At 34.3% G+C, this 15,372-nt stretch overlaps 1 protein-coding gene across 2 annotated transcripts in view; it reads left to right on the top strand.

Moving 5' to 3' along the window:
- Positions 1-11,892, top strand: part of LOC149417916 (salivary peroxidase/catechol oxidase-like) — a 34,638-nt gene extending 22,746 nt beyond the window's left edge. For both annotated transcript variants that reach the window (XM_089639531.1, XM_089639532.1), the window contains exons 6-12: positions 194-390; positions 3,493-3,691; positions 4,840-5,037; positions 5,805-6,262; positions 7,667-7,787; positions 7,904-8,087; positions 8,811-11,892. In XM_089639531.1, coding sequence (XP_089495657.1) covers positions 194-390; positions 3,493-3,691; positions 4,840-5,037; positions 5,805-6,262; positions 7,667-7,787; positions 7,904-8,087; positions 8,811-8,946 — 1,493 coding nt within the window. In that variant the 3' untranslated portion in view covers positions 8,947-11,892. The remainder of the gene's footprint in view (positions 1-193; positions 391-3,492; positions 3,692-4,839; positions 5,038-5,804; positions 6,263-7,666; positions 7,788-7,903; positions 8,088-8,810) is intronic.
- The last annotated feature ends 3,480 nt before the right edge of the window (positions 11,893-15,372 follow it).

Here is a 15,372-nt window from a genome sequence, read left to right as displayed (position 1 = left end):
GTTTAATATCACTATACCATGTTTTAAAAAATATATGTATTGTTAGTTTTAATAAAATTGTACCATAATTGGACTTACCTGTCTGTCGTACAATAATAAAAAAAAAATAAAAAAAAAAAAATAAAAAAAAAATATTTCATATGTAAATTTAAAAGAAAACATAATTTGATTTGATTCCGTTTGATTGTTGCAGTCCACTCTAGCGGTAGTATTTCGTGCTGCAACAAGCACGGACAGGCTCTGGCTCCGCGCTACCAGCACCCCAGCTGCATGCCCCTGGCCGTGGCACACTCCGACCCCTTCTACTCCCACCACAGGGTCACCTGCCTGCCCTACGTGCGCTCCGTCACCACTTTCAGAAGTGACTGTACTGTGGGGACATCTGAACAGGTTACAGCTTTACTATTTATCCTTGTATTGTTGCAATTCATCTTGTTCCCTCCACTACTGCCTCCTCTTCTTGTCTCCCTCTTGTCGCAGATTGCCTTTCCACTCACATTGTTACTATAGTCGGTATAATAACAATATATTCAAACACACCCGCCAATAAAACTAATTTACACATTAATCTTTGTCGGTTTACACCGGTGACCGGATAACTCCTCAAAATGACAATTCAACACACCTATAAAAAGTGTTATAAAGTTATGAAAAGTGATGAAACAAAAACTAGGTGTTGAATTGTCATTTTGAGGAGTTATCATGGAACCGTTTACATCACATATTTCTTTATATATATCGTTTATCTACGTACTAACCCCACCCGTTGAAATTTATTTATTTATTTTAAGGAACATAAATAGTCTTAATATTAATTTAATATACAAAGGAGGATGGAAAAGAAACAGACCAATTATAAATGTTCACAGATAGTTGAATTGGTAATTTACAACCAAGTATTTAGTGAATGTTGACCAAAATATAAAAAGCAGGACTAAGTAACAAATTTAAAAGACGAACTAATTAACAAGTATAAAAAGTTGAACAAATGTAATAAACCTATATAATGCATTATATATACAAGAATATATGTGTTTAGAAGTATACAGGACGGATAGAGTGGGGGACAGGTTTTGGCATTGTAGCGGGATGGGGGATGAAAGGGATGAGGGAATGTTGTAGCGCAACTGTAATTAAAAAAATAATAAATTATCAATTTAAAGATAAAATAAGGTACAATCAATTTAATCATCATGATTTTGTGCTATTCATACCTAAAATGTTATACAATTAACTTCTGTAACGATAGTAACTAGCAGTGAATATGTCAGCATGTATGTCTATATTTGCAAAGTTTTTATTGTACCAATTGCAGATACTGTTCTGTATATAATCACTCCAGATATTTCATAAAGACATGTCACTGGTACCGACCCTTGTAATTATTTATAAAACCTTGTAAACCGTTTACCGAAAATTAAAAAAATAATAATAATTTTTGGCTGATTTGTATAGTGCCGGTTTTGTGCAAAATCACCTTTAGGGCGCTGGATATATAGCGCGTTATACCGTACTGTTTGTTTCGAAAATAATAAAAAAATACAGACTCCCCTAACGAGAAAGACATAAGTACCTAATTTACAAGAATTTTCATGACGCACTTATGTGTTATCCATTTTACTAAGGTAAACAACTATTCTAGAAAGAATCAGGTTATGCTCGACGTTTTCGTATAATCACAGATTATTACGTAGATTTAAACAATATTTTGTATTATGTATGTACTAGTGTTATTGTGAAGTACAAATTCCAGATTGTAACTAACAACAAATCACGTTGAAGACATAAAACTATTTACTTGGAACTCAAAACGTGCGTGCAATAATAAATAATGCATTCTGTTTTGATTTTATTTTATTATGTAGTGCACGTGTGTGTCATTCTTGTTTATGGCTGTGAGCGTGTTGTTTTTATGCGTCTCTCTCAAACAACAAATAGATTTAATTTTAACATTATTTTTTTCTGGGCTTATAAAAAGACTTATCTAAAAAATACTCGATTATTTCAAAGGCCAAGATGTATTCTACTCGCAGTATTTAATTAAAGCATCTGAAACATTTTCAAACCAAAAACACATGATTTTGCATTACTACGTATCGCCTTAATGTATATTTTTACAGGCAACTATTTTTATGTATGATATGCAAAATTCTTCCCGAATTAAATGCAATTTAGATAGTGTCTTGAATAAATATATTAATTTTTATTTTAATGTTTAGGATGAATTTATTTTTATTTTTGGGATAACTTAATTGTTCAATTAACTAATATTGTCTTCAATGATTAAACATTACAATAAGGAATTTGAGATCAAAAAACACCGATTTAAATTTACATATTTAAAATTTTTTACTCAGAATTAATAAATCGTTCTTTAAAAATGGTTTAAAAGCTGTACTATGTATACCGTCCATGATTGGTCGAACGAAATCTGATGTCATGTGTACTCCGTTTCGTACAACGTAATAATTAAACATCTCTTTCTATTACATGCGCACTTTGATAAGAGGGAGAGGTCGCTATAAGTTTTGTATTGTATAGTTAGGTATGTTTATCTGAGTTTTTGAGATGATTTATGGTTGTCTTTAGAGTTTTATCGATTGTTTTAACTTACGTCGTAGTACCTCCTGACATTTTAGAAGGTTTTGTTAACAACTAGCGCGACCACGACTTAAAATCCTACACCCATGCTAATTTAAAATTTTTGTAAAAATGTAAGTAGGAACTCATTTCAAATTTACGTAAAAGCAATGACAATAAGCCCGCTGGCGAGAACCCGCAGTACTGCCGCGGCGTTGGTTACGTAGGTACATCGATGATGCCATACAGACTTTTCAGTGTACAGGCTTTGTTTAGCGACGTTTTGGGCGAGATTGAACAATTAATATCAGTATGAAATTTTGCATTTAAAAAAAAAAATTCCCTTAATTTAGTTAGACGGTAAACATTGATAAAAAATATACTGGAATTTTTTACTAAAGAATACTCTCCATACAAAATGCACTAACCACAGGACATTCAGCGCACGGATGACGTCACGCACCCTCCCGCTTCTTACCGCTCGGATTGCGAACGTTTTGGCGGACTTTAAAATATTGAAACTTGGAGAATTAATTTAACCATAAAAACGAACTTTCAATATGAATGTTGATAGTAATTTTTTTTTAAATGCAATCAAATTCCTTATTTGATGAAAAACGAAAAGACTACATTTTTGTTTGGTTATTATTAGGACTCGGATGTTTGTAAAACTCAGGGCCTCACCTGTACAGAAAAATAATAAGAATTTTAAAACACCTCGATATGCACACGAATAATGTTTTTGGTTAAAAAAGGAAATTACTTTTCTGTAAAGGTGAAGCTGTTATTTCCAGGTCCTAGTTATTATCTATATTGCATAAAAAATTATGCAATTGGCCATTTGATTTTATGCAATTGGCTATTGCCTTGAAAAATCACCTCAAGGCGCTGTAATAAATATTTTTATTTTAGATGAACCAAGCGTCTCACTTCCTTGACGGCTCGGCTATCTATGGATCCAATGCTGCGGTGGCGGCTTCCCTGCGGCAGCGCGAGGGTGGGCTGCTGCAGGAGGAGCTAGGAGAACACGGAGAGGCCTTCCTGCCGCAGGCCCACAGTCCCAGGGACCAGTGCCAAGTGGACAGTGACACAGCCACTTGCTTCAGAGCAGGTTGGAACTGAAATCTTTGTATTATAGCTCATGGCTGTAAAATATGTTTTTACACATAAAAAAAATTACATTAGAGCGCCTCTGTCTCTACAGTTTAATCGTTTTATTGCTATGCTTCCTTTTCAAGTATGCATGGAAATTGCCACAGTTTTTAGATAAAAAACGTATGGTATTAAATAAAAAAGCAAAAACTTGGACAAACATCAACAAATTTTAATGATTCTTTTTGCAATCAAACAAGTGAAGAATGATATTTTATGTTTCTATGAAAAAAAACTACATATTTACAACGACCAAAAACATTTGGTTTCTTTGATACTATTTTTAAGAAGTAACAAGGTGAAAAATAATTTGGCAAACTTGTGTAAACTTTACAAAAAAAACTTTTGTCTAACAATGGTCTCGTCGTCCGTAGTGTCGCTCTCATTTGATAAATTGTCCGCATAAAACTAAAATCTGACATTTTGAAAAACATCGTTTCACTTTAGGGTGTATTTATTTTAACAGGATAAATAATACTGCCACCCCATGGGTGGAACTACGGTGGAGACTCCCAAGGAGGATATTGTGTTTCTACCTATGAAGGAAGAATAACACCCATGCGAACATCTCGGCACAGGTTCTCCTAGTGAGGTGTTCACAGAACATTACTACCTAGGCTTCAATCATGTATATACAGTTGCATATCACATTTCATTATACTACCACGTTTTATATATGGAACATCTGTCTGTATTACTTGCACCCAATGTCTATATATAATGTATACCTTTAAACTGTATTTATAAGTGAATAGATAAATAAATTTTAAAAAAATTAAAAAAATGAATACACTTGAAGACACGTGCCAACCGCAATACACCGCACTCAAATGTAACACACACTCTCCCAAGGACCGATAAATGCGCTATAAAGCACGCAGCGCCGCAATTTTCGTGAGTAACTAACTCTTGCAACGCGATAGTGCTAAATAGTACTAACGGTTAAAGACAGGGAAACTATACGCCACTTAGTTGGGTAGCATCTAGAGGCGCGTTAAGGTAGGAACTCTGGGAAGGATTTTATTAATGCAATGAAGAGGCCTGGATTATTGAAGGAGGATTATAAATGTGAGCTCTAATCTCACCTGCCCACTTGTTTGTCCTCAGGAGACGGGCGCGTGAACATGCACCCACAGCTGGCAGCGCTGCACACCCTGTGGCTGCGCGAACATAACCGCGTGGCCCGCGCCCTCCATGCCCTCAACCCCACCTGGTCTGATGACGTGCTGTACCACGAGGCGCGCCGGATCGTGGTGGCTGAGCTGCAGCACATCACCTACACGCACTGGCTGCCCGCTGTCACAGGTAAACTCATCATTCCAACGTTACACGGTGGGTGACTCGTTGGAGCAGAGATGAAGTTGGAGAGGTTGAACGAGTTTCTTTGGCGCTGTATTATCTTTTCGGCCTGTCTTATTGGCTGTGTTAAGTGTTGCCCTAGACTATCTTTTGAATTTAATAACTAGTGGGTAATTTATATAGTGCTGCTTTTGTAAAAAAATCGTCTCAAGGACGCTTTATAATTTTTTTCACATTTCGAGGGCTTAATTTCTAAAAACGTTATCTACAAAAGACATACAAACAATTTTAGGGCTTAAAGTCAAACATCGTTTTCTACAAAAACATACCAATAATTCGAGGGCTTAAAGTCAAATAAAATAATTATTAATATACCCGTAATAATAATTGGTATGTCTTTATGTTGTTAACGTTGTTTGACTTTAAGTCCCCCTTTATTTGATTCAACATTGTTTGAGATAACTCTTTGATAACTTTTTGATAATTCTTTGCAAGTTTTTGTAGATAACTTCGTTGACATTCAGTCAATCACCACAATTTTGAATTATTGACATTTGATAGTCACTTTTAAACGCCGACTCTCGGTGCGATTCAGTTTTTTTAACAAATTTGATGATCAGCAAAAATGATCAACTGAAAACATGACAATGACCGTTATGTAATACTTTTTGCTTGTGAATGTAGTAAGTATGTAATGAAATAAGTTAATTTTTTGCATCATTCACAACACTTACCGTTGTAACGAGCCAACTAACTTGTCATGTTTGTTTCAGGTAAAAGCTATGATGAGACATTTGACTCGTATGACACGGGCTACAACCAGGACACTGACCCCTCGGTGAGCAACGCCTTTGCCAGCGCCGGCCTGCGCTTCGTCAGCTCCCTGATGGACGGCTCCATACAGCTGCTGAACCCCGACTCCTCGCTGAACCTGACGCTGCAGCTGGCAGAGCACTTCAACAGTCCGAGCATTGTGCGAGAGCCCGGCCGCCTGGCACAGCTGGTGCGCGGCCTCGCCACCCAGCGCAGCCAGAAGGTCGATCTACACATGGCTGACGATCTCTCTCAGAAGCTGTACAGCGGCGCCGGTTCGCTAGGTCTGGACGTGCTGGCGTTTGACATTCAGCGCGGACGCGACCACGGTCTGCCTGCGTACCACCGCTACCGCGCCTTGTGTGGCCTACAGGAGGCCACCAGCTTCGACGACTTTGCCGATACCATTCCTCTGAATGTGAGTACATACATATTTGATATTAATTCCATGCAGTAGGCCCTCAGTTCCATGTGGATAATGTTTATAAAAGGAAGGAGTGAACCTGGAACTTGAACAGGCCTACACATTGTAGGCTGAAGGAAACACAATGCCATAAAATCAATCTGTCCTAATGCAGCAAATATCAACCGTGTGTATTTTTTAGTTATGCGAAATGTTTCCTACTGTGCAATGAAGCTGAAGGGATGAACGATGCTAGTTGTTTGGAATACCTTCCATTGATACCGGTAGAACAAAGACTTCTTCCCCACGTGATGTTCCGTGTATTGTTACAGTTGAAATATAGTGAGAGTCCACCAAACAGATTGTTTTCTTTTTAAACATATTCGAGAGATACGTACATAATCATATTATTTAGATTACAAAGTTTAACAACATATATTTGAGTACATACAGTATTCTCTCAGTAATCCATTGCTCGATTATCCAACTACTATTATTTGCCGGCATTCGTATGTCAAATTCAGTAGTCCTTCTCCTACTTAGAATTGAGCGCCAAGTTTTGTACACTCAGTTACTATTATCTTGCTTGGTAGAGCCGACCATTTTACTAGTCACCACGGTTCATTTTATTGTTTTAGGTCATTTCGGCTTGTCCTCTGGTGTATTCTAGAAACTGTCGCGTGTCTTTCTGTTTGTTTTTTGTTTGGATAAGTTTTATCCTTTAGAGTAATGGCAGTAGATTAACCGAGGGTAATTAGATTAATTAGGAACCTCCTGATCGGGGTCCATATTGATCCAACCGCCTTTAAATCAAGATATCAGAGCCCATTGTCAATCTATCACATTAAAAGTCCCAAGTGTTTTGTTGAAGCCTTAGTTTTATTTCTTTGATGGGCGGACATAACAGTATAACTGCATTTTTGACCATTTAACGATTTATATGAGAAAATGTGTCTTGTGTATGCCGGCATCAATGGTATTAACAGTATAGTTACACCAGTACTCAAAACATAATATGTTTTAATAAGAGAGTTTGTAAGAAACCCCAAAATCACAACGGTTTACGAAATAGAGTCTTCTGAAAAATTGATATTTTACGAATGATTGATAGCGATGTTTTTTTACGAAATACATGTTTTAATTTTAAGCACTATAATTCGTCGCTTTCAGTAATTGGAAACTTCGCCCAGTTTTTGGAGTTGGCGGAGAGTGTACAATATTACATTTTTAAAGTTAGAACCTTTATTACAATCATTAGATTATTATGATTATTGAATGAGCAGGCAGCATTCTGTTAAATAAGTTTAACAGTAATTGAGTTGTTTTAAATTTTAAAATAAGTTACCTAATCCTATATATCACTTGATCTGTAATGCAAGTAAGCCAAGTATAATAATGAAGATGTGTGTGTTGTTGCAGGTGATAGAGGACCTGAAGCAGCTGTACGTGCACGTGCATGACGTGGACCTTATAGTGGGAGCCATCTCGGAGAGAGCTGCGCCAGGTTCGGTGGTGGGCCCCACATTTGCCTGCTTGCTAGGTAAGCTGAAGCAAAATGAAATTATTGATATGTGTAATGTTGCTTCACTTAGAATTGCTTGCATGTTTTTTTGTAGATAACGTTGTTTGACATTAAGTATTACTTTTTGAATGCAGGTGAGCAGATGTCTCGCACTCGGTTAGCTGACCGCTACTTCTATAGCAACATCGAGCAGCCGGAGCCGTTCTCCAACCAGCAGCTGAAGCAGCTCCGACGTTCAAGTCTCTTCCGCCTCTTCTGCGACAACACCCCCGGCCTGCACGCCCTGCAGAGAGACGTCTTCTCTGTTGTTTCAGACAGGTACGCATCCACATTTTGATATCAGAAACCCAACCATTCCAAGTAGAAGAATATTTAACTCCTCTGGCATATTCAGATTCTGTCAGAAGGTCGTAGTATTTCCGCTTTGCAATAAAATCCAAACAAATGGAATATTTCGGAATGGTTCCATGATATTTCATCAAAATGACAATTAAACACATCTTTAAAAAGTGATATACATGACTTTATATCACTTTTTGTAGGTGTGTTGAACTGTCATTTTGATGACATACCCGGTCACTTTTCGGAACATATCCGAAAACTAAAAACTGTTTTGAAAGGTGATCAAATATGCTTTATATTTTTATTATTAGAAAAAACACATAATTTTTGAAATATCAAAATTTTTAATGAAACATAAAAAAGTTTTAAATATGGTTCACTTTACGTTTTCTTCGTCTAAACACTGAACTAAAATTACTGATAACGAAAACAAAAAAAGAAAAACACACTTTATTGAACAAATGTATTAAAACATTTTGTTGTTTCATTAAAAAATAATTGATAAAAAATTCACAAAGTATCATTTTTTCTCAAACATGTACATTTTAATTATTCTATGGTTAACTTCTAGGTTTGAATATAAAGCGCTGGGTTTTCTCTTTCTAACACCCCGTATATATATTAGGGAGACATAATGATTTCTACGATACTATACAGCCTGAGGGGTTAATAACAACATTATGTATTTGTTTGTTGTAGTAATCCCCTGGTTCCCTGCGACAGCGGCGAAGTTAAACGTGTGAACCTGGCGGCCTGGAGGGACCCTTCCCATAAGCTGGACATCATCACTAGAACAAAGAGGAACGTAGACCGATGGATTAAGCAGAGCGCTTAAATCTAGTCACTATCGTTTAGCTGCTTGAAGACGCTATCAATCTGTTCATTTTAAACTTCACAAAGTGCTGTGACTTTTCCAATTTTTTAAGTTCTTTTTTGATGAAAACATTCTCACTATTATTCATTCACGTCTTATATTTATTTCACTTGTAGCTCTAATCTGCTTGTTTTAAAAAAAAATCAGTAACGAGTTCTGATATGGTGGTGAAAATTTAATTTCACCTGCATTGCATGCAGTCAGTAGAATTATTGTAAATATTCCTTAACCTATTAAACGCCACCATATCCATATGAATATGTTTAAAAAATCAATTCTCTGAATACCGGGGGTAAAGTGCGCTTACTTCGGGGCGTGATTCTACATGATTTTAGAAGCAAAAAAGATAAATAATTTTCTTAGAAATTCCAATGTTTTGAGGTAGTTTTAGGTTAAAAAGTTGAATCGTTTTTATGAGAAAATTAACATTGGAATTTCGAAAAAGTTATTTATTTATTTTTCTTCCACCATCGTGTAGAATTTACCTCCCGAGGTTAGCGGACTTAACCCCTGGACAACCTGTATAACTAGCTATTCTGGGGAAACTACATATGGTAGATTATATACTATTTTAATAAATATATTAACACATTATGTATAATTGTACTGGTAAGACAGTACAATTTACAAAAACAATTAAGTTAGGATGAAAATAGAATCCGATAGCGCAGTTTTTAAATCTATCGGCATACCAATTTGTTTTACTGAAAATACTAAATAGATTAGTCCTGTTTTATTCAAATGTCGTGACAACCTTTCAGAGCATTGCTTCTTTTGTCTATCTTAACTTTAGTAATTGAATGTATGCTGTATGCTAGCCAAAATGGCGTATATACACTATTGAATGCACATATGTTACATTAGGTTCTTTTCGCTTTACATTTGCTATGCATTTGTGGGTATGCCGATGGGTTAAAATATCATCCATAGTTTGCATTTTAATTAAGCTACTATAACCGTAGTTGTTTTACAATGAATTAAGTATTTATAGATTATTTGTTTTGGTGCATTTGAATATTACTTCGGTAATGAGGTGGCAGTTGATTTTGTATATCTGCCTTGCCGTCACATTACCCACAAGCAAACAAAATGGTGTAACCGTGATATGTTTTAACCGAAAGAGATCGGTCATGGGCCACTTTTAATCTTGTTTATTTAATATACATATAATATTTCCTTTTCGTTTGAATCATGTTGTATAATAGTATACAGAATGAAAAATTCACTCGTAGCAACATGGTTTTATTATTTTTTATGTTCATATTATATTGAATATGTGATTGAAGATGTGATTTTCAGATAGAATGACTGCCTACCAGCATGAACATTTTTTAGTTCATAAGTTAAGAGTAGTTGTTCCGACTCACTTGCTCCTGATTATTATTATCATTTTTCCGATATTATAATCTGATGTTTGTGAGATTTATATATTCGCAATGATTTCTGCGTTTTTTTCTAAACCTAATAAAAGTAACCTTATTTTTAAGTCTAATTTAGTATAATTATTTAGAATCTATCCTATATATACCTATCGAATACATTCATAGACATGTCGATTGTGTTTATGCAGTGATCTTAGTAATGTTTTAAACAAATATATGCATTTATTCTGTGTTGATTAATAGAACACACCTACAAATATAATAAAGCACTAATTTAAATACATGCTATTAGTAATGACTCCACGGTCGCAAACACTTTTATCCTCGAGTAGAAATTTCTTTTGTATCGAAAATTGTGTTTGAAAAATTAAATAAAAAACTATGAAAATTATGTACTTTTCTTTGATTTTTGCTTTAAATTATTTAGAGTCCGAGGAGCTATCAAAGTTTTCCTAATCTAATGTACCTATCGATATATCAAATACGGCGAGTCTTACAAATTCAATCGAACGATTCCGTCGTTTCGCTTCGAAACCATAATATCGAGAGAGACAAATTTGGTACTTACAGACCCAGCAAAAGATAAGAAACAATACTTATTACGTTCTTTGTTTGATTGCGAAATAAAGCGCTTTCTTTATGATAAATGTTTTCGCAACCCAATTTTTCGAACCAATAATTTTGGTTTCTGTCTCGCCTTGTCTATACTTTGTTTGTCGATGAATGTATCCAATTAATTATATTTAAATTCGTTGCATTGTGGCTGATTTTTCTGATATAAAAAAATTATGTTAAATCTAATTAGAAATGAAATCTAATTTTAATCTAGATTACATTAATCATTGCATTTTATTTAACTGTGCCACTGTTAACATTTTTCCAGTTATGTTAGTTTAAATTAATAAATACTCTAGTAATAAAAAATATGTAACAAGAAATAATTATAACAAATTAAAAGCAGTTAATTACGTTTATTTTTTTTTAATAAGTTGACGATTTATTTTATAGTTAATTTTAATAATCAATTCATAAAATCTATATGCGCACATATTAAATTACAAACACAATTATTTATGGTAATGACAAATTTGCAAAAAAAACTATTCTAAAATTTAAATTTAAAGAGTAAAAAAGAATGCTTGAATCTCCACTATAATTTTATTTAGTCGAGCACAAAATTATTCGTTGGGCAGGGTTAACTTATTTTCGATAAGTAACACAGATTGTGGCATAAATAATGCAAAATCCGATATTTAATAAAATTAATTAATGTGTAAAAAATAATAATTGTGAAAAGGAGTTTTGGATTACCTTCAACTTTAGTTCTATTAGTATTTGTTTGACTTATTAATAAGTGTATAGACAGTGGTAAATCACCAAAGGAGGAAGCAATGCACCTGCAAAAGACTGAAACATTATATTATCTGTGTTCAATATAGCATCAAATAATATTATTTTCCATAATAATTTTGGTTGATTGATACAATTAAAAATAAAATAAAAATAAATAAATTTTTGAAAGTAATCTTGGTAGTTTTCTTTTTGGTTGTCTCCTTTGTTTATTCGCTCTACATGTCCAAACCAACTAAGCGTCCCTTTCTTAATCTTAGGTAGGAGGGTGAAAATTTAAGGTTATAGATATTTATTGATATCAACTAATAAAAAAATACAAAAAATATTATTTGTTAAAAAACCAGAAAAAAATTTCTGGATAGGGACACCCTAATCACATAACTGTATGAAATATACTATAAAACCTATTCTCATACCTAACAATTATACATAAAAAAAAATCATAAAAATCGGTCGAGCCGTTTTGGAGGAGTGCGACCACAAACATGTGTGACACGAGATTTTTATATATATAGGGTGTATCGGCACGTAACCGACAAACTTTAACAGGCTATTCCTTAGCACATTTGGAGTAAAAAATGTTATGGGCACTTTGCTGTCCGGTAACATTTTTTTTTAATAAAAAATTTACTATTAATATTTTCACCACATGTCACCACTGTTTTATCCTTTGTCAAAGTTTGAAAACCCACCTGGCAATATTTTATTCGAGTTTCGTTGAATAATATACGTACGTACCTACATTAGCGCGCTTTTACGATCACAACGAAATGGCATGGCACCATTCGTCTCATTTTTAGCTATTATTATTTAGTGTGTATGAAAGAGCGAACACACTTTTTGACACTCTTGTTAATAACAGCTGTTGAACACGAGAAACAATGCCAATGACAGTGAAGGAGTGTGGATTTTTTTATAATTTTTTGTTTTTAATTGAAAAAAAATGTTACCGGACAGCAAAGTGCCCATAAAATTTTTGAAGTGAAACTTCTTTATGCGCGTTATACAATTTCGAGGACCGGAGTAAAACCAACTCATGACCGTCATGAAAAACCGTGATCATTTCGCTATAGGAGCCTAGCCAATATTATATACCTACTTTAGGTCACTCTCCAAACTCAGCTTCGCGGTCTAGAGGCAGAGCGCCCGATTGTCGTCGTGAAGAACCGAGGTTCGATCCCCGCTTTGACTAATTTTTTTTTCTTTCTGTGATTTTTTCAATAATAATTTTTTTAAAAGTGATAAAATGCTCTCGTGCTGCGAATTTTAGATATTTTGGTCGAATACGTAATAACCGCGGTCTAGAGGCAGAGCGTTCGACACTCATTATGCAGGACCTGGGTTCGAATCCCATATTTTTATAACTTTTAATTTTTTTTTATCAACGATTTGTAATAATGTAGTAAAAAATTAGATAAATTTGTTAATTTAAACTTAATTTACTTTACGGTACCTATATGATATTTTGGTCGAAATATAGCTTACAAATCGAGCCGGTAGAGTCGCTCGGTATTTTGATTAATTATTTTTATTTATCAACGATTTGTAATAATGTACTAAAAAATTACATAAATTTGTTAATTTACCTTTACTTTAATTTACGATACCTATATGATATTTTGGTCGAAATATAGCTTACAAATCGAGCCGGTAGAGTCGCTCGGTATTTTGATTAATTATTTTTATTTTGAATCATTAAAATTACTAATCAAGGCCGATAACGCCGCGTCGCGCGAAATATCTCTCCTCGCGGTCTAGAGGCAGAGCGTTCGACACTCTTTATGCAGGACCCGGGTTCGAATCCCATATTTTTATAACTTTTAATTTTTTTTTTATGATATGCTACTTATAAATATGTCAATAGACAGAAAAAAAGAGATAGAGAACAATAATAAAAGTTTCACTTCCGTCGTGCGTAGGCTTGCCACACACTATATTTTTTTACTCCAAATGTGCTAAGGAATAGCTGGTTAAAGTTTGTCGGGTACGTGCCGATACACCCCGTATAGATAGATGTTAGGTTGGGTTAGGTTAGGTTGGGTTAAGTTAGGTTAGGTTATTATAGGTTGGGTTAGGTTAGGTTGTTATAGGTTAGGTTAGGTTATTATAGGTTAGGTAGGTTGGGTTAGGTTAGGTTATATAAAATAATAATTCTTATAATAATAATAAATAATATATGCTTTTTAAGTAGGCACTGATACAATATTTTAAAAAAAATTACGTTATTCAATTGTCTCTAGCCGTATGTTGTTCCGTTTACAAATTAATCGTCCAAAATAATTCACTTATCGGCGGGACTTGGCAGGACGTGCGAAGAATATTGTTATGTCGTGTAATTGTTGTTCTTTTGGTTTTTTTAAAGTTATTAGAAAGGAGGAGGTTTTATTAGAATGGTTGAGGAGTCACAACGTAATCCGGCGGGAAAAAAAGTGAAAATGTTTTACCAACTTTTTATATAGATGTCGAAAAAACTGAAATAGTGAGTGCCAGTCACAGACGTAAAATCGGGATACCAGTGCGACTCTCAAGTAATTCTGATTAAAGGTTTGTTTACATTACATTATTAATTATTTCACATTTTTCGTTCAATTGTGTTCTTTATACTGGCTGGTAGAGTAAAAAATCTTTGTTTCATGTTGCTAACATTGTAAGCAAAATTATGCACAATTGTTTTTCTTATCCGCATGAAGTCGGCCACTTATGTAGAATCAGTGATACCAATTGATAGACATTATGAAATCCCATACAACGAAAGCGAATTTTCATTATACGTAATTAAAAATTCCCAAATGCAGTCAGTTTCCTTTTATTGTAATTAAGGTGAATCAAAAGGTTTAATTAAAACATATTTCGTAGCCAGCGATCCTGGATTTTACCCTATTTTCTGTCTTCTTCTGTTTCATGTTTCGTTTAAAGTTATTAGTATTATCTTCTTTATTGGCGTTTTTTTTAAATTTATTCAAACCTCCTACTTAGTAGATAATTGCAAAATAGTGCAAAAAAAACCGGAAAACAAACACCAAACGTAATTATGAATAATTTCTAGTAATCTATCTAACCAAAATCACAAAATAGAGATTTTATGGGCAATCTACCAGGCACAAGAGTTTGAAGGAGTATCTATCTCATACATTCTCCACAACTCTCGAGTTATGGACTTTGCAGATTCATGTTTAACAGGCGTCCAATTTGTAATTAACTGAGATTGACTAGCGAAGTCCCGTTTCAAGTCTACCGTTTTTCATTTGTATGTAAATTTGTTTGTAAGTTCCGTTTCAAATGTGAAATCTTCGCGTTTGTTCGGACCGTAAATAAACCACTCACGTTTTGACCAATGAATAAAGATTTTTTCTTTGGAATTTGGTTTGAACTTCGCATTTTTTCAATATTATTATACCTAGGTACATGCCAGAAGAAAATTTGAACAAAGTATTATTGTCATTGAGATAGACTTCAAATACCCTATAATATTAAAAACTAGAAGACAGGCATATACCATCACCGACTTTTATGTAGGCCTTTTTGAGATATACAATTCCGTTGTACATTATTTTGATGTATCTCAAGGTTATCCCATAAATTCTAATGGCAACCTGCCACATGCTGCCGTCACTAGCGCCTCCTAGCGGCATGAGTTGTGCTTCTTAGTTTC

The sequence above is a fragment of the Hesperophylax consimilis genome, chromosome 14 (genome assembly GCF_061612785.1).
Source record: "Hesperophylax consimilis isolate HC1 chromosome 14, BYU_Hcon_1.0, whole genome shotgun sequence".
In the NCBI taxonomy this organism is placed as follows: domain Eukaryota; kingdom Metazoa; phylum Arthropoda; class Insecta; order Trichoptera; family Limnephilidae; genus Hesperophylax; species Hesperophylax consimilis.
This window is presented reverse-complemented; position numbering and strand designations above follow the sequence as displayed.